The 19,313-nt window shown below is 45.4% G+C and overlaps 1 protein-coding gene across 1 annotated transcript in view; it reads left to right on the plus strand.

Annotated features, from left to right (window-relative positions):
- Positions 1-257: 257 nt before the first annotated feature.
- TRANK1 (tetratricopeptide repeat and ankyrin repeat containing 1) overlaps positions 258-19,313 on the plus strand; it is a 76,697-nt gene continuing 57,641 nt past the window's right edge. The window contains 2 exon segments of the mRNA XM_064496751.1: positions 258-480; positions 18,459-18,590. Of these exon segments, the coding sequence (XP_064352821.1) occupies positions 458-480; positions 18,459-18,590 (155 nt within the window). The 5' untranslated portion in view covers positions 258-457.

Here is a 19,313-nt window from a genome sequence, read left to right on the forward strand (position 1 = left end):
TGTGTGTGTGTGTGTGTGTGTGTGTGTGTGTGTGTGTGTGTGTAAGAAGTGTAAGAAGTCAACGTGACCCGTGGCGGAGGGGGGGGGGGTGCGCGCGCGCTCGCCTCGTCCCTCATGGTGACCCGCTCGAAGCACTCGGTTTCCAAAGGCGGCCGAGAGCCATCCCATTAGAGAGCTAGCCTGCAAGATGGGAGACATCGAAACGCCTCTTTTGAACACACGGTGACAAACACCCCCTCCCACTCAGCGGCGACGTGCACGTGACAGTTTTCGGGCCCTCGCAACTACGTGGAAACTAGGAATAGGTCCGCGGCTGCACACAGCCGGGCGCCGGGGTCCCCGCGCCCTCGCCCCGCTCGTCGCGGCCCGGGGGCCGAGCCACCGAGAGCAGGGGACCCCGCCCGCCGCGCCCGGCCCCCGGGAAGCGGCTCCTGAGGCGGCGGCGGCGGCCCCGGCCATGTGGGACGCGCGGGTAACTAGGTGCGTAGCGACGAGGGAAGCCCGAGGGGCGCCTTTGGCCTTCCGGGCCCCGCGCCTCTTCCCGGCGGGAGGCGCCGCGCGCGGCGGCTGGCGACCCCTGAGGCGGCGGCCGGGCGGGCGCTGCCCTCTCATTCAGGTGCAGACCCGGGCCTGTCGCGCAGGGTCGGACGCAGGGGGCAGCTCCGGCCTTTCCAGCGCCGGGGGACGGGGCAAGCGGTGCGACAGGACTGCGGCGGCGCGCGGCCTGCCTCATCCCCACCCCGGGCCGAACCTGCGGCTCCCGAGCCTGCCTCCCACCTCCTCCGGGGGACCCCGGGGCCGCTAGCATGTTGCGATGAAAAGACCAGCGGAGGCGATCCCGGGGTAGGCACCGGGCCAGCAGGCACCCGGGCGCCGGACGCGATTTGCGGGGAACTTGGAGAGTGCTGGCCGCTTCCCGGGGAGGAGGTTGGCGATTCCAGCCCCCGGCAGGCCTCTGCCCCAGCCCGCCCAATCGCGAGCTGGGCTTGCCCAAAAGAAGCTGCATGGCCCGCTGTCCTCGGCTAAACGAGCCTCGGGCGGGGCAGCAGCAGGGCCCCGAGGCTCGTAAGAGGAGTTCCCAGAAACCTAGGCTTCTGCTTCCGAGCATTTGCAAACGCGGGCTCGGAGCCCGGAGCCTGGGAGGCGCACTCCGCCCCCTCGCCGTGCGCCCACTGGAAGCCCGGCGCATTTGCAACCCGGCTGAAACAGTACCTATCAGCAGCTCTGGCAAGCTCAGCTCCCAGCTGGGGGCATTTCTGGAAGGCTGCAACCTTTGGTGCTTGCTAGAGAAAGATTTTCGGGAGATGAGCAATTTGAAAAAAAAAAAAAATTAGAAGAAAGAAAGGGGGCTCCGAGGTCTCTAGTCCCTAGCCCGTTGCTGTTGGCCCAATCAGTCCTTCCACAGGAAGAAAGCGGGAAGCCAAGGGCTTGCGTTCCCAGCACCCAGGTTCTTCCCCACCGCCTGGTGCTGAGTCTCCCGGGTGCCAGGCACCTTTCAGAGGCAAGGCTGTTACCCGGATGTCTTGGTCTATTGTTGAGCATCCTGTTTTGTGCTTTATACGAAGTGCTACCTTGTAGGAGAGTCAGAAGTTTGCTTCAACTGTTGTGCAGTCGTCTCTGTTTTGTAGAATTGCAGGATGGATGCTTGAGCTCTAAGTACCCTGTGCTGGCCTTTGCGTCCCTGTCAGGGGTGAAGGTGAGATGGGTGTGTGTGGCATTCGTCCCAGGAGTCAGATCCCACTGCTTCAGGCCTGTGAGTTTCTCAGTCTTTTCTTGACCAAGACCCACCATAGAGACCCACACCCAGCCACATACATATATAAGGACAAAACTGCAAGAAGAGAGAGGTCACAGGGTATTTATTCCCTCTACAGAGTGAGGCACAGTGCCATTGTCTACTCTGCTCTATTTTCTGTTTTTTAAAAAAGCTAGTCATAATCTGTAAATGTGATTTTATGACTGACTAGCCAGCTTAAGGTGGCAGCTGGCAAGCTCTCTTTGGGGGCACCCCCAGAGGGGCTGGGGAGAGCATCAGCATTTCCCTGAGGAACTAACTTTGGAAGGGCGGAGCTTGTGTAGGAGACCTGAGGGAAGCTGAGATTCAAACTTGAGTAAGGAAATGCATCCTTGAGTAACGGGAGTACTCTAAGTTGTGGCTACAGAGACAGGCTGAGGCTGAGGGATACTTCTGGTTACTCCGGTTCCATCTGTCTGGCTGCACCAAGTTGGCTGTCTGCCCTGCTATGAGCAGGGTGGGGCCTTCTGTGAGTGCTAGGGAATAATGGCTTCTTGCCATTACGCTTTTTTTTTTTGTTTGTTTGTTTTGGAGGAAGAAGGAAGGAGAGTGCTGAGAGGCAGCCACAAACTCTGGATTCATAAATTCAAAAGGGGATTTTTGAAGTCTGCACAGAATTTCAAAGCTGCAGGGTCAGGAACAGGGCTGTGAACATTCTATAGATGGGCTTGAAGCCCATCACTTGTTAGTCGTCACAGCTAATTAGTGATGGATCTGGGGTTAGACACCACTCTCTCAGGCTCTCAAAAGAGACTGCGCCTTTGTGGAATTCTTAAACTTCTCTTTGCTGATTAGTTCTGTTTTCCTGTGCTTGCTACCAAGGGCCCACTGCTATGCTGTGTACCCTCTTGTTATTTTATTTTTTAAATTAATCAGGTTATATGCCAATGGTGGTGAATATCAGTGTGCACCTGCAGCCCCCACGGCATGTTTGTCTGAGCTCCTGTGAGCCTGGTGGGCGGGTGGGCCTTCTGTGTGTCTGCTGGAGCGAAGACAAGTCTGGGTTTAGCTCTGTCTGTATTTGATGATGATGTCTAGATTGAGATGTTTTTGTTTTTTGTGCACTGAGTCCTCCCAGCAATGGGGGAAGCATTTGGAAAGAACCCTAGAAAATGGTGATGACCTTTTGGCCGTGTAGGGGCAGAAAAAATTTCCCTTCTTCCCTTTTAGGTTCTTTGGCTGGTTCTGATAATTAAATTGACATAAGACGGATTAACAGGAGAAAAAGAAATGTAATTTCAAGCCTTTGGGAGCCCTGTAAAAATATGAGACTCAAAGAAGTGACCAGAACAGGAAGAAGCTTTTATACCTTTTAGACAAAGAAACAATAAATTTGTGAAGACTTGACAAGACAAAGGGTTTGGGCATGGGGTAATAAATTGGTGAAAAAGTAACAAGGGTTGTTTATACAGCCCTCTCAGCCCTGAATACCCTGCCACGAGTGATAAGGATGTCTTCTACCCTCCTAGTACTGGGAGGGTGCCTTCACATGGGAGATTTATCTCCTACTTTTAAAGGGAGGGGGGAAGGTCAGAGTGTCCTTTTTGCACTGGCTGTTTCTCAAGTACTTGCAATTCAAAATAATCAATATGCTAAGGTGGTATATTATGGGGTGGCATATTCAGAGGAAACCAGGCCATTTGGGGGAAAACTGCACAACACAGAAAATACAGAGAATTGCAGGGATATACTGTGCAGTCTGTTTCACTGTGAAGAATACTCAGATCATAGCCTTGAACTAGGATGAGTTTCGTGTCCAGCTGTGGCCTCCGGGGCTCTCTCCTTTGGTCACCCTGGGGCCAGCTCATCCTCCACCCTTCAGGGTCCACCCTACCTGGAGGCTCAAAAATGGGTGATTTCCAGGGCTGACTCAAGTCTGGAGTCTGAATTTATCGGCCAGGAACTAAGTGTCCCCATAATCTGGCCTCAGACTTTCTCTCCAATATGCCCTTTCTTCTCCCCTCAGTGTCTTGCCTGATCTTACCTCTTCTGCGTCTTCGTTTTTCAGTGCAGTTCCGCTCCTTGTATGTCTGAGGGCCCTGTACTGGCTGGAGGAGAATGTACACACGTGAGATGTAGGCGCTGCTGACAGTGGTAGAACATAGTGCCAGGCAGCCCTGTGAGAAAGGTGGATTGCAGTTGTAGACGGACACTCCGGGAGGCTTCCAGCTCATGAATCCTCCCTCAGAGGAAGTCTGGGAGGTCTGTCTTGAGCGGTGCCTACACAGACGGCAGGACTTTCCAGCAGGCGGACTGAGGGGTGCCAGGAGGGAGAGGGGGGCATTCCAGGTAAAAGGGGTAGCTTCGTATTAAGAATAATGGCAAGCACCATTTCCTCATATACAAACTAGAAGTAATAAGACCTTGAGAACGTGTTTGGAGGTTCTGACGGGGGGAGCCCAGCTGCTTGCACACCCTTGACTGAAGAGTAGTCCTCTATGGGAGAAGGGCGGCCTCTCCCACTGGGCATGTGCAAGGCGCCTGTCTGGTCCTTCGAATCAGGTGAACCAACCCTGACAATCAGTGAGGTGACTGATATCATTTAAGGATATAGTCTCACAGAGGGAGAGGGTATAGCTCAGTGGTAGAATGCGTGCTTAGCATCCACAAGGTCCTGGATTCAATCCCCAGTACCGCTATTAAAAATAAATAAATAAGTAAACCTAATTATCTCCCTCAAACATAAAATTTTTTTTAAAAAGGTAGAAACTTACAACTATTAGATAAATAAGTCCTGGAGATCTAACTTCTGGAGATCTAATGCACAGCATAGCGATCCTAGTCAACAATACTGTATTATTAATCTCAGAGATGCCAATAGACTAGATCTTAATTGTTCTCACCACAAAAAGAGAAATTACACTTGGATGTCATAATAGAGATATTAGCTAATGCTATGGCGGTAACCATCATGAAATATATTAATGTATAATCAACCCATTGTACACCTTAAACTTAAAAAAGGTTATGTATCAATTCTATCTCAATCTCAATACATTTAAAAAAAAAAGGAAAAAAATAATGGTGAGCAGAAGAACTTATATGCCAAATACCAATATAATAATAATAATAGTAATAATACTGGTAATAGTGGACTCTATGTCAGGCTGTATGTTAGATGTGTTTCATATATTACCTTGTTTAATTCTTTTTTTTTTTTAACATTTTTTATTGATTTATAATCATTTTACAATGTTGTGTCAAATTCCAGTGTTCAGCACAATTTTTCAGTCATACATGGACATATACACGCTCATTGTCACATTTTTTTCTCTGTTAGTTACCATAACGTTTTGTATAAATTTCCCTGTGCTATACAGTATAATCTTATTTATCTATTCTACAATTTTGAAATCCCAGTCTATCCCTTCCCACCCTCCACCCCCCTGGCAACCACAAGTCTGTATTCTCTGTCTATGAGTCTATTTCTGTCCTGTATTTATGCTTTGTTTTTGTTTGTTTGGTTGTTTGTTTTTTAGATTCCACATATGAGCAATCTCATATGGTATTTTTCTTTCTCTTTCTGGCTTACTTCACTTAGAATGACATTCTCCAGGAGCATCCATGTTGCTGCAAATGGCGTTATGTTGTCTGTTTTTATGGCTGAGTAGTATTCCATTGTATAAATATACCACATCTTCTTTATCCAGTCACCTGTTACCTTGTTTAATTCTTAAAGGAATATTACAAGCAATTCCTATTTACAGGTCTCTCTGCACTAGAATGTAAGCTTCATGAGGGCAGCAGAGTTTTGGGTCAGGCTCACCTGTTCACATGTCCCAGCACCCAGTAGAGCACCCCACACACAGGAGGGGTGGAGTCTAGGAGAGAGGGAGTCCAGTCGTGTAGGTGATACTGTTTTCCACTAAGGACACTGAGGCCTAGGTTTATAGGCATTGGCTACCTGACACCAGGCCTGGAAGAGGTCAATAGGACTGGATCCCAGGTTTCTGGACTTTCTTTTCTGTGAAGAGAATACATTCCTGACCTCCTCCTGGTGCTGGTGCCTGCACACACTGTGCAGAGGCATATGAGAGGGAGGGAACCAGATGAATGTGGGATCCTGTGGTTACAACATGGGGGACATAGCATTGGAAAAGTCTGGAAAGGGAAACTGAAGGGTGTGTGTGTGAACAGCTTTGTGTTTTATTTAGACAGTTAGGAGTGTGAACGAATACATCTTTGCAGCCTGGCCAAAGTCTATACTTTTTTCTTTTATTCTTTCTTTTTTTAATTAAAAAAATTTTTTTGCAGGGTAATTACTATTTATTTGTTTATTTGTTTGTTTGTTTGTTTGTTTATCTATTTAATGGAGATACTGGGGATTGAACCCAGGACCTCGTGCACACTAAGGCGCACTCTACCACTGAGCTCTTCCCCCAAGTTCATACTTTTTTCAAGGGCAAGTGCAAAGCCCTGTGTTTAAGGAATCTGTCAGCTGGTGTTAGAACTAGAGCTAGACTTCAGGTTCCCCCCAGCATGGCTAAGGGACTTCCTTTCATGGGGGTGCCCTTCAGGAACCCCTGTTTTGGAGAGACTCTTATTTATGGGGAGCTCCTTGGCACCTCTGGACCTCCCCATGCCACAGGGGATGGGGTTTTAGCCTCTCTGCTGGATTTGTCTTGCCTTTCAGACAGAAGGGGAAGCAGGTTGCTTTGGTCTTAGGGGCGGGAGGTGGAATGGAGGCCCTTAAAGTGCATCTAAAATATTACAGGGGGCTTGGGGAGGGATCTGGGGGAGAGGGTATGTGGGATGCTATTGTGCACCTGTAGTTCTCCTTTAAATGAGAAAGCATCTTTGTTCTAGGGCTGTCCCTGGAAGGTCTTTCCCCTTCTTGGGGCTACTCCCAACCATCAATAGCTCCCAGGTGCTCTGAGGGACAGTGGGAAGCCTAAAGGACCATGGCCGCAGTTGGGCAGCCTGCATTTAGCGCAGGTACTGAGTCAAGATTTACGAGCAGCCTGTGCTGGCCAGTGCGTAACTTCCTCCATTGTCTTGAGGCAGAGTGTAAAATGCCAATTTTTTCCAGTTTTCTTTGAGTTCGATTTTGCAAGGGTTTGATTTTAATTTGAAAGGCTTGTTTCTCCCTGTCCCCCTCACCCTTTGTTCACCTCATCTCTGGCAGGGGAGAGGGTATTGTAAACACAGATTTTGGTATCAGACTTGGCTTTGTGCCTTGCTTGGAGAAGTCCCTTCTCTTTGATTAAACTTGACCTATCAAATTGGAATCATAATTATACTTCCCCCACCGGCATTGTTAGGGACATTTGAAGAGAAAACGCCTGAGAAGGGCTTAGCACAGGGCCCGGCACATAGAAGGTGCTTAATGAATGTCACCTGTTGTCACACAGCTGCCCGGGACTACTCTCATTCAAAAAGGCCAGTCTGGAGGAGCGGACGATATAGCTCAGTGATAGAGTCCATGCTTGGCATGCACAAGGCCTGGATTCAATCCCCAGTACCTCCATTAAAATAAATAAATAAAAATGTAATTACTCCCCCCACCACCCCGAAAAAAATAAAATGGTAAAAAAAAAAATAAGGCCAATCTGTGACATACACCAAGCAGAAAATGTGCCCACCCCTGGCCACCAGCTGGGAGGGAGGCCTCCTTCTGACCTTCTTCTTTGGAGATCAAGTGATTGTGACTCTACTTCAGAACCAGGAGTTGAAATTGATCCATCTTTGCCCTTCAGCAATATTTCTTGAGCAAGTTTCTAGCGGCCTGGTGTGGTTTTAGGGACTTGAAACTTCTGCTTTTCAGGGCCAATACCGTCTGCACATTGTCCAAGACTAAAATGTGCTGGAAAGCTCTCAGCTCATCCTTCCGTTGAGAATGGGTTTCTTTAGTCTGAGTTTACATTCTTCCACTTTTTTCTGGAGTTAAAATATTCCTTCCTTCTGTGAAATTATGAGGACAGTAGATGGTACACTTCGAAAAAAATGTTCTGACTTGGCAAATTAAGGAGTTGGCAACCTTATTTAGGCTCCCTTCGATTTCTTTTCTGTGTGTAAATGTTACCATTTGTCAGTTCCAGAAGTCTAAGAACCACTGATCTACAGGATTATTCTTTGCTTTTACCATTTCTGAATCTCTGGGACTTTAATTTCACATGGGGATGTGTGACCCTGTTAGCTCACTGTTGAATTCTCAACAGGTGCTTATATATTTGCAAGTATCTTTCTCTTTTGTTTTCCCCAAGTAGCCAGCAGCGTTGGCAGTTTTATTTTAGTTGGACTTATCTGGTTGTTTCTGGTTTGTACTTTGTGTGGTTGGCTTTTATTAAATTTGGGTCCTTCTCCAAGGGAACAGCTGACATTTCTTGGCTTTCCTGGAGATGACCAGAAATCCAAACTACCGGTGAAATTGTCTAGTTTGAATTAAACCCCCCAAACCTGTTTTCCTCTCCCATTTCTCCAACTTAGTTGTCTGTTTCTGATGAGTAAAGGAAGAGCCAGAAAATCATTTATTCAGGCAACAACACTGAGTGCTTAGTTGCAGAAATAATAAAACTTAGTAAGACTTAGTTTCTTCCTTAAGAGTTCAGTCTCCTGGGGAAAGCAGAAAAAGTGTCTAGCATGGAGCTTTTGAGATCTTAGCACAGGACCTGAAGCATAGAGGTTATGGGGGAAGTGTATGTTGAAAGAATGATTTGATCTGTTAAGTGGTATAAAAGCTACACACAGGGCCTTATAGAGGCATTCAGAGCCACAGTGGTGACTTCAGCTGGGGTGAGCATGGCAGGTGACAGGTTTACTGGGACTCAGAGTATAGGGAGGGAGAAGGACCCCAGAATCTTTGGAAAGTCCTTTGGAACTTTATGGAAACCATGCTTGAGAGGAGATGGGGTAGGGGGTACCTCGTGATCTTGGAGGCTTTTCTAACCGGGACACAGCACATGATCTGATGGATCGGGGGACCATCTCACCGATGGTGATGAGGAGGCTGAGCTGGAGCTGAGTCTGGGGCAAGGAGAGCACGTGACAAGGTCCATGCTGTAGTCATCTGGGCTGATGAGGACGAGGTCTCAGGAGGGTGTGTGTGAACCCAGCTTGGGGACAGCTCTTCTGGGGCCTGCATGCCTCTCAGGGAGACAGAGCTGATGGTGAGATGGGGAACACCTGACCTGCTTTGGCCGAGTTAGGACACTTTGGGCCTTTGTGCTTGGATGCACACAGTGATTTTGGCCCAAGTCTTTGTTATGCAAACTGGGAACTGCACATAGGATTCATTTGGGGCATGAGTGTGTGGCCACCTAGAATGAATGTTGTGGAAAGGATTCTGAGGCCTTGTCAGACCCTGTGGGAAGGAAAACTGTGACCAGAGATGTTGGGGTGAGAAGGGGCAGGACACCCCGATAAAGACCCTCGTCTCATGTGAAGTTATGGAGAGGGATGAAATAGGCAAGCCAGTCTCGCTTCCTCCCTTTCTAGTGAATGAAAGAAAAAACAATTTGCTTAGGCAAAAGGAGGAATGTTCTGGAAGGCTGCTGCTTCTTTGGTAACCAGGGAAGGGGCAGGGGATGATCTGGGCCTCAGAGGCAGGGGAATGTGGGATGGTGGGGCCCCAGAAGCCCCTCTTTCTGCCTCTGCTCTCTCTGGGAATAGGCGTTGTAGTCTCTCACCCACAGTGGCTTCTTCTCAGGGTTTGGAGGGGTAAGGACGCACCCCTCTGGAGCCTCCTAACCCAACGGCCACCCCCAGAAGAACTCTTCTCAAAGTCCCATCCAGAAGCTCCTGGGGAAGGGAGCTGTCAGAGAACTCTGGCCCGCAGGCCTGGCACCCAGAGCCCACGCAAGGCCCAGGGCTGTCTCTGTGCACTTTGGCTTCCGTGGTGAACCATGTTGACTGTCCTCCCGCTGAAAAGGTTAATTAGGGCCCAGGAGCCGGTGCTGGGCCCTCCCTTTCAAATGAACAGTCAGAGGAGTGAAAGATTTGGGGCCATTTTCAGAAGTTACAGTGCTGACCCCTCCACACACTTCATCAAAGGCCTTGAATCATATCTTCTTAGCTGTAGCTGCTTTAACTCACTGCTAATTTCTGGAAACCTCTGTGAATCGGTCAAATCTTAGGGCTACGCTTTTAACAAAATATTTTCTCTTTGCTGAGTAAACAAAGCAAAGGTTCTCTAAATGTTGCAGGGATTACACTCAAATAACCTGCAGGGACTGCCACATCACTGATCTGAAACTTCGTGGACTAGGGGCGAGACTGGGTCTGGTTCCGGCTTTCTTGCCCACCCACAGGTGGTGTGGACCAGGGCGCCGCGCAGCAGCGAGCCCGGTTTCAACCCTGGTGCTCACTCCTGTGTGACTGTGGTCAGGCCCCTGAATATCTGAGCCTTGGGCTCCTGGCTCTGGAAATTTTAGCCCAACTGACTCACTTTATTAAATCCTTTCTATTTATAGAATCTTGTGAACATATTCAGAGAAGTGTTGTATTATTTTCCTTGGGGCTGCAGTAAAAAATTGTACAACCACAAACTAGGTGACTTAACAGAAATGTATTCTCTCATAGTTCAGGGGCACCCTCCCTGTTTCCAGATCTACTCCCCAAAGATTACCTAAGTATCCTTTCCTAAGTATCCTTCCAGAAATTCTCCCAAGAGATCAAGTAAACATATACACATACACAAGCCTATCCTTAAGCTCTCCAGGTTGCTCTACAGATTGTTCCCCGGCTTGCTTTATTCACCTTAATTGCGTATTTTGACATCTCTTCCTCTTCCTCTAGACCTGCCTTTTATCTTTAACAACTGTAGTGTTCTGTGCTAAGCAGTACTTTCCTTCTATAAACATCTCCGCTTGTTGGACTCTTGGATTTGTATCATTTTTGCTTTGACAAAGAATAAGGCAGTTAACATCCTCAAGTACTTGAATGAAATGTGTCTGGAGAAGAAATTCCCAGCAGCTGGGTGGAAAGTTTGTGCATTTAACATTTCTGTAGACAGAAGCTGCACCCCTCCTTAATCTTGCCATCAGCTGTGTGTGAGACTGACTCTCCACCCATAATCTTGCTAATTTAGGGTGTTATTAAACTATTTTCAGGGCTTTCTGCTGTCCAGAAGTTTTAGATTTGTAATGAATTCATGGCTGTCACGATATGGTTTCTGCTTTTGGTATTATTAGAATGATCTTCTCAAATGTGAAGATTACGTAGTTTTTTTTTTTTTATCACATTAAAGCCTTTTTGAATTTATGTAATTCAAGAAGGAAAAAATGCAAAAAGTTTACAAAGAAAAGGCAGGATTAGGTCCCCCTTCTCCCCTCTCTATCCCACACACCAATAAGGGTAAATCGTTTTATTTCTGGTGCATCCTTTGAGAATTTCTTTATGCATATATAAGCAGATGTAAATATAGATTCTTTGCCGTCCCCTTGGTGTTTTAAAAATTTTGCACCAAAGGGAGCATAATGTACACACTATTCTGGATTTGCTTTTAGCAAATATATTTTGCAGATTATTCCAGATGAGTAAATGCAAAGCATCTTCATTTTTTTTTCTTTCTTTTTATAAACTTGTGTTATACTTCGTTGGGAGGGGCTGCACTAGACTTTATTAAACCCGCCCTCTATTGAGGGCCATCAGAGCTGGTTTCAGTCTTTCATTATTACAGATAATTTGACAGTAAACAATCTTGTCCATCTACTGTTTCCTCTGTGTGCAATCAGTCTGCAAAACTGATTCCTGGAAGTGAAACTGCTGGGTCAGAGGCCATGTGTATGTGTGACTTGATTAGATCTTATCAGATTTCCTCCTGGAGCAGTTGAAGATGATCTAAGATTTGTACTTCTATTTTCTCTTACTGCTTTTATGGTTTCTTTTTTCTCAATGTTTTAAAAAAATGAGATATTTGCATGTAATAAAAGGCACAGATTTTAAGAGTACTGTTTAATGAGCTTGAATAAATGTCTATATCTGTGTGGCCACCAGCCCAATCCAAATAGAGAACATTTCCATGCTCCAGAAAGTGCACTCGCTCCCGGCACTTCCAGCCAGTAGCCCTGCCTCCCTAGGCAAACACTCTTCTGGTTCCTTAGATTTGCCAGTTCTAGGGCTTCAGCCAAATGGAATCACACAGTCTGCACTCTCTTGAGTCTGGCTTCTCTTGCTCAACATGTTTTTGAGGTGCGTTAGTTACATTGGGTGGGTGCCAGCAGCTGGTTCCTTTTTATTGCTGTGGTGTCTTTTTTACGCTAGCGCTTTTTCCGTTGCCTTAGAACGAATTTTGGTATATGATGTGTATTAGTTTTCTGTTACCACCATAACAAATGTTCACAAACGTAGTAGCTTAAAACCCAGCGGATTAATTATCTCACCATCTGTAGGTGAGAAGTCTGGGTTCGCTTAGCAGGTTTCACAAATCTGAAATCAAGGTGTTGACTGGCTGGGCTCTTACAGGGAGGGGCTGCAAAGAATCCTCTTCTAACTGCATTCCTGTTGTTGGCAGGATCCAGTTCCTTGTGGCTGTAGGACTGAGGTCCGTGTTCCCGTTGCCTCCCCCCCCATCTGCAAGGCATGCTGTGATGGGCCTAGTCTTTCTCATGTATCACATCTACTGCCTCTTTCCTACCTTCCTCAGGGGCTAGGTTGTGTGTGTGTGTGTGTGTGTGTGTAAAAGAAAATCCAATATTATATGCATTTGTATTAGAAACCAATGTTCCTATTTCTGTAAAGAAAAGTTTGACCAAATGCTTTGGAGTTGATTTTTCCTGCCCTTTACTAGCATGAAGTCCTTCAGCAACTCTTACTGGCTCTGCCTCCTAAATTTGAAACATTGGCCTGTTTCTCTCCTTCTTGCTCGCAGCCAGTATTTTAGCCAGTCAGTTCTTGTTGATCCCCAGCTTAAAACCCTCCTGTGCTGTACTGTGTCCAATATGGGAGCCACTAGTCCCATGTGGCTATGTAAATTAAAGTTAGCTAAAATTAAATAAAATAAAATTTTAAAATAAAATAAAATAAATTATCAAATCAAATTAAATATTTTATTAAATAAAATAAAAAATTCAATTCTCCAATTGTACTGGTCATATTTCAAACTAGCCATGTGCCTACCAGCTACCATATTGGACAATACAGAACACAATGTTCCCATCATCACAGAAAGTTGTAATGGACAGTGCTGCTTCCCCAGTTGCATTTAAGATGAATTCCAAGACCCTCTGATGGCCTCCAAGATCCCAGGTCATCTGCTCTTGTAACCATTACCTGCTCCTCTAGCCTCATTTCTGTCTTCTACTCACCTGACAGTTCTTGAACTGTGAGGTTCAGAGTCTTTGCGTATACTGTTCCCCCTGTGCTACTCTACACTGGGTTAATGACTCATTTTTTGGATCTTGGTTCAAACGTCACTTCCTAGAGAGACCTGCCTTTCACCTTATAATTTAAGTTGTATTTTCTTTTTATATGATTTCTTCTCCCCTCTACTTTTTCTTAGGGAGAAAAATTTGTTAGTTATAATTTTCATTTGATTATTTATTTAATGCCCATTTCTCTAACAGACAGTAAACCCCTTGGAGGTGGGGATAGTGGTTATCCTTTCACCATCAAACTCCCGATGCCCAGTGCAGTGTCTGGCACAGGGCAGATACTTTGTAAATGTTAAAATTAGGATATTCGGAAAGTTACAGATCCTCTTGGGGGTTGGGTGAGTGTGAGAAACTTTCATCAAAAGAGGCATAGATTTAAAAACAGTCAAGAGACTGCACATATTAGAGAGATACAATTTATGGTGTTTACTTTTTGCAGGGAGTATGACTTTTAGGATGTAAATTTTACAAGGGAGATTTGGAGCTGGACTAGTCAACTAGTTTTATAATCACCATCTTGCTGTTGGTGTACATGTAGTTGGAGGTAAATGAGGCTGCCAGTTAAGGTGGAATAATTTAAAATTGATGGCCAAAGGGGATGGCTTGGACTGGGTTTACGGCAGCCCACTGAACTGGGCTTTGGTGGGTTGGGGCAGGTGAGACAGCTGGGATGGGGTGCCACAGTGATCTGGTCTTTCTCATTTTATTTAAACACCCAGATAGGGAAGGCTTGGAGCCACCACTTCACACTTTCCCAAACGCCTTTGAAAAGTTTTGAGTGAGTTCTTAAGAAAATCCCTACTCTTCTCTGTCCACGTTTGCACCCCTCCCCTCAAGGGAAAAAAGAAAGAAAAGCAAAGAAAACAAATTGGAGTTCCCAGAATGAGTTCTGACTTTGGATTCTTATCCTGCTGTCTGTGCCCGCCTTCCTGTGGGAGCAGGGAGGAGTCAGTTTTAAGAATTGCTCTCTCTGGTCTCAGTTTGGAACTGTCCCTATTCCCAGCTTTCCAAGAATTGATCTTGGATCATTGATTACTTTGGGGAGTATTTTGAAAGGATTTTATTTAAAAAAAAAAAAAAAACAAACCACCACCACCAAAAAGCAAAAAAGTAAACAAATTTGCTGTTAAGATGTCAAGTGGTACCCAGAAAAGGGATGGAGGGTCTCCCTCTGCCCCTTTCAGCTGCCCCGAACCCACCCCTGTTTGCAATTTTGGTCCTGTCAGTTATAGAACTTCATGTGTGTTTACCCAATGGAATTATAATGGAAAAGAATTGAAAAAAATATATAGATATATATGTATAACTGAATCACTTTGCTGTATACCTGAAACTAACACAGTATTGTAAATCAGCTAGACTTCAATTAAGGAAAACAAAACAAAGCACAAAAAACTCAAACATATACACACAAAACTACAACAACCTGCATCTGCTAAGTTTCAGACTTGCTGGTTTCAGAACCTCCTCAGTGTGTTTGCATTTTCCCCGCATCTGCTTCCTGTGTTTCTCAGCAGCCCTGGCCACCTCCCAGCAAGTGGACCTTGAATCCTCCTAGGGACATCGTGAACCTGAGCAAAAGCTGACCCCGCCCCTGTGAAACTGTCTTTACATCCTCATCTTTTAGCATTGGCAGCACTGACAAAACTGGAAGTGCAGGATTGTGACTGCTGTGGCGTAGCCCGCTGACAGCTTAGCCTCTGTCTTGGCTCTTCAGAGTGTAGTCGAGCTCCCAAAGCCAGCCCACCTAGGTTTGGATTACAGCGCTGCCACTTTCCCTGGGATGATGGTAAGGAGCTTACTTACCTCTCCTGGCCTCACCTTCTCCATATGTGGAATGGGGACACAATCAAGGCTACCTCCTGGGGCTTCTTGCAAGAATAAAATGACATGATGAGGTAAAGCACGTAGCAGGTGCTCACGACATATTAGTTCTAAAGGGTATGGTCATTATGGTAAATCATTACCACTTGTATTTAGCAGTTTCATCCTATCAGTAGTCTGCTGGCTCGTTTAAAAAAAAAAAAAAAGATTCAACAGTTGAGCCATAAGTGTTCTGAGGCAGAGATATAAAGCATTCTTCCCTGTAATGAGGATGTAACTGTCAATTTGCTACTAAGAAGCAAAAAGCTTTTGTGTGGTTGGCAATCCTTCTTTCCCCTATTACTTGACTGCACCAAGAAAAAGCAGGGGGGAAAAAGCAGCAGAAAAAAAGCACCAAGAAAAAGCAGAAAAAGTAGATGGATACATTTGATGTTTGCTCACATAATATTAAGAGCTCACTATTGGTTTCTAATTTTTTTTTTTTGGAGGGGAAGGTACTTTTTAAAAATTTTTATTTATTTTTAATAGGGGTGCTGGTGTTTGAACCCAGGACCTTGTGCATGCTCACTATTCATTTCTAGAGGTGTATGAAAAAAGTTCTGACATGAATACTTTTTATTGTACTTGTAAATACAGTGGAAACATTCTGTGTTTGTTTTCTTCAATGAAGCCCTTAAAGAGTCTTGTTCTAGTGACATTTATGGTCTGATTATGAATGTGGCACAGTCTCAGGCAACTGGAAATTCAGAAAAGCACAAGGAGGAAAGTGAAAACCCTGCCTAATCCCAGTGGTGGGGCTGTTAACATTCTGGCATGGTTTCAATACATTGGATGTGTTTAAAATTTAATTTGAGATTATATGCCTTTTTATGTTGCCTCTATCTTTCATTTAGTAACTTAGCCTATCATTAAATGTTCTTTTACAACATGATTTTTAAAATAACTGTGTGGTATTCTACCATATGGATGTTCTATAACTGACCCAAATTCGTTACACATTATGAAACATTTAGGGTTGTTTCTGGTGTTTTACTGTGGCGAACATCCACAAGGCTCAATAAATCTGCGATGTAGCATATTTCCCTGTAAGCAGAATAATATGACAGTGCCCAATATTTGGCGTCATTCTTTTAAGTATTTTCCAGTGATACCTTGTTGTTTTAATTCTTCATTTCTTTGCGTACAAGTTAGGGTGGTCCTGGGTATCCACTTTTCATATATTAAGCAGTTAATTATATTCCTTTGTGAATTTTCTGTTTAGTACCTTACACATTTTGGTCAGGGTGTGGATCCTTTCTTGCAGTGAAAAAGGATTTATAAAACAAGGGTATTAACCCTTTGCCAGTTGTTATAGCGGTTCCTTTTTCTAGTTGTCTGATCATGGCCAGTTTATAAATTATTTATGGGATACCTGGCTAACAGTGTTTGAAAGAGAAAGATGTTTTCACTCCCTCATCTTCAATTAAAATTTTTTTTCATGTTCTCCTCTGTCATCTCAGTATAAATGTGAGCCATGGGATTGAGAGATTATTTAATTCAAAGACTGGGTTGGAATTTTGTATTTTGACTTGTTTAGCGATCACGCACCTCCTTCTGGTACATCTCTGCTGGAAGTGTGCAGCACAGTTCAAAAGCCCAATAAGCTCATGTGGGTTTACAATAAGCCAGCACTTCTACCTGCATGGGTCTGCTTCCCCTGCCCCCAGCCCCTTCAGCAAGATTTAAAATGATACAAACAGTAAGAATGATTATCTATGTAAGGGCCGTGTTGGTTAAGAAGACCCCCAGTAGCTTGTATGACCCCACAGCTGTGGGGCCTTTGCAGCTATCTGTCCTCACTTTTGAAACAAAACTTAAAAATTAAAGAAAAAATTTCTTTTTTAAATTGAAGTATCGTTGATTTACAATGTTGTGTTAGTTTCTGGTGTATAGCCTAGTGGTTCAGTCATACACAAGTATATTCCTTTTCATACTCTATTTCATTATGGGCTATTGTAAGATATTGAATATAGTTCCCTGTGCTCTACAGCAGGACCTTGTTGTTTATCTATATTATATATAGTAGTTTGTATCTGCTAATCCCAAACTCCTAATGTATCCCTCCCCTACCCCCTTCTCCTTTGGTAATCATAAATTTGTTTTCTGTGTCTGTGAGTCTGTTTCAACTTTGTAAATAAGTTCATTTGTATCATTTTTTTTAGTCTCCACATATAAGTGTTATCATGTGGTATTTGTCTTTCTCTTTCTGGCTTACTTCATTTAGAATGATGATCTCCAGGTCCATCCATGTTGCTGCAAATGGCATTATTTCATTCTTCTTTACGGCCGAGTAGTATTCCATTGTGTATGTATATACACCACATCTTCTTGATCCATTCGTCTGTCAATGTGGACTGTCCTCCTTTTTAAGACCCTCCCCACTGCCTTGCATTTCCTGCTGCCACCTTGGGAGGAGAAAATTGTAAGCGACATCTCTTCTGACCTCCACCTTGTCCCTGCCTCCTTGGCAGCTGCTTCTTGAGGCTCTCCAAGGCCTCTCCTCTCCACTACCTTTGTTCACAAACGTGTCCTGCAACCCATCAGGTGGGCAGGGCTCCAGGCCCTTCTCTCCTGCTACCCAGACCGTACCACAGAGAATCAGTAACGGGCAGCCTCTCTGGGTCTGGTATTCAAGGTCATTGCACCACAGATATTTAAGTACCCATCGGATGTTAGGCCAAAAGGCTACCAAGTGAATAAAACAAGAGTCATGAAAGAGGCCAGTGCTTCTTGGGAGGGGGGTGCAGAGGTAAGCAGGCAATGGCGATCTCAGGGACAAATATTCTGAGGCCTATTTTACTAGTGTTTTTAGGAAGACAGGAGGGCGGGAGAGGTCGTGGTTGTGGGTGGCCCTGTGTCCTAGCCTCTTGCATACTTTAACCTTTAGAACCACTCCACCCCTCCCTCTTCCCACCTTCTAAGAGAATGGAAGAGCCATCAACTCCTTGTACCAGTAGGTGATGCGTTACAGGGTCAAGAGTGGAAACCTGGAGTTGGGATCTGTCTAAGCAGGTCCTTAGGCAAATGACTTGAACCTCTTTGAGCCTCAGTTTTCTTATCTGAACAGTGGGGACAGTGCCTCCTCTGGGTTGCAGTGATGGGTCCATGAGTGCGGATCACGGGGTGGTGGTGGGGGGGAGGAATAGCTGCCGCTTCTCCAGTGCACGCTGCCGGCCAGGTGTATGTTGTCTTGTGCACGGAAGCAGCCTCCTTTCTCAGAGCCCAGCTGATCGTTAACACAGAATAGATGGGATCGTTCTGGCCGCTGCCCCTGAGGTCAGAAAAGAACTGAGGAAGAAATGGTCTCAGCAGATCAGCCCCGCGTCGGGTTCCCTGGTGGTGGCGGGAGGCGTGGTCAGGGTGTGCTCCCGGCCGGTGGGAGGGGCCAGAGTGAACAATCTGCCCCTCCGGACTCGGAGCCTTGCAGATATGCAGGGGAAGGAGCCCCTAGCGGGCGGGCGGCAGCCAGCCTTTCCTCCTTGTTCTCGCAGGATGGACCCCATAGCTTACGCTGAGCTGTTGAAAGAATCTGGCAACCAGGTGTTTAAGAACGGGAACTTCTCTTTGGCCATCAGAAAGTATGATGAAGCCATCCAGATTCTCATGCAGTTGTTCCAGTGGGGGTAAGTGTTTGGATTTTCTCCCCGCCTTTTAATTTTTTTTAAGTCATGGGGGACTCACTCGCTTGCTTTTGTTTGCTTCTCTTTTCATATCACACCACCTAGTTTCTGTTTTCTTTTCCCCGTCACCACCCCTTCTCTCCTACTTTCTGTTCATATTCTCTGCATTGTCAGCTCAGAAGCTGAACGGAGACTACTGGAGGAATTCAGGAAATAGAAAGTGAAACACAGAGGACTGTTGATAAATATTGCAAAACTTCCCCTTCTGTCTGGTTCCAGGATCAGAGTTCTTGGGATAACTGAAGTCCCGGACCCCTCAGTTGTCATTCATTTGCATCTTGTTTATCCATCAACAACCTTGCCCCAGGGCACACGACTGGGAACTAAAGCTCCCCCCATCCCCTGCCCCTTTACTGCTAGCAGACCTGCTCCCAAACAGGTCAGTATCATGGTCTGCTTACTAATTGTGGAGGACCTCAAAGAGCTGTTGTTGATGTAGGTCACAGCTATCAGTAGAGTCCGTATGAGAACTTAAAACTGAGAACAATTTAAAATATGCATTGATTTACCTCTTTTTAAATATCAGTAATAAACCCATGACATGTTAACATAAGTAACATTTTAATGAAAAGTGAGTGTATTTTTCACAACCAAAAACTTAGTGAGGAGAGTTTTATTTTACAGTTTTGCCAATCTCTTGAATGCGTGTCTCACCACAAGACATCT

This window comes from Camelus dromedarius, chromosome 17 (genome assembly GCF_036321535.1).
Source record: "Camelus dromedarius isolate mCamDro1 chromosome 17, mCamDro1.pat, whole genome shotgun sequence".
Classification (NCBI taxonomy): Eukaryota; Metazoa; Chordata; class Mammalia; order Artiodactyla; family Camelidae; genus Camelus; species Camelus dromedarius.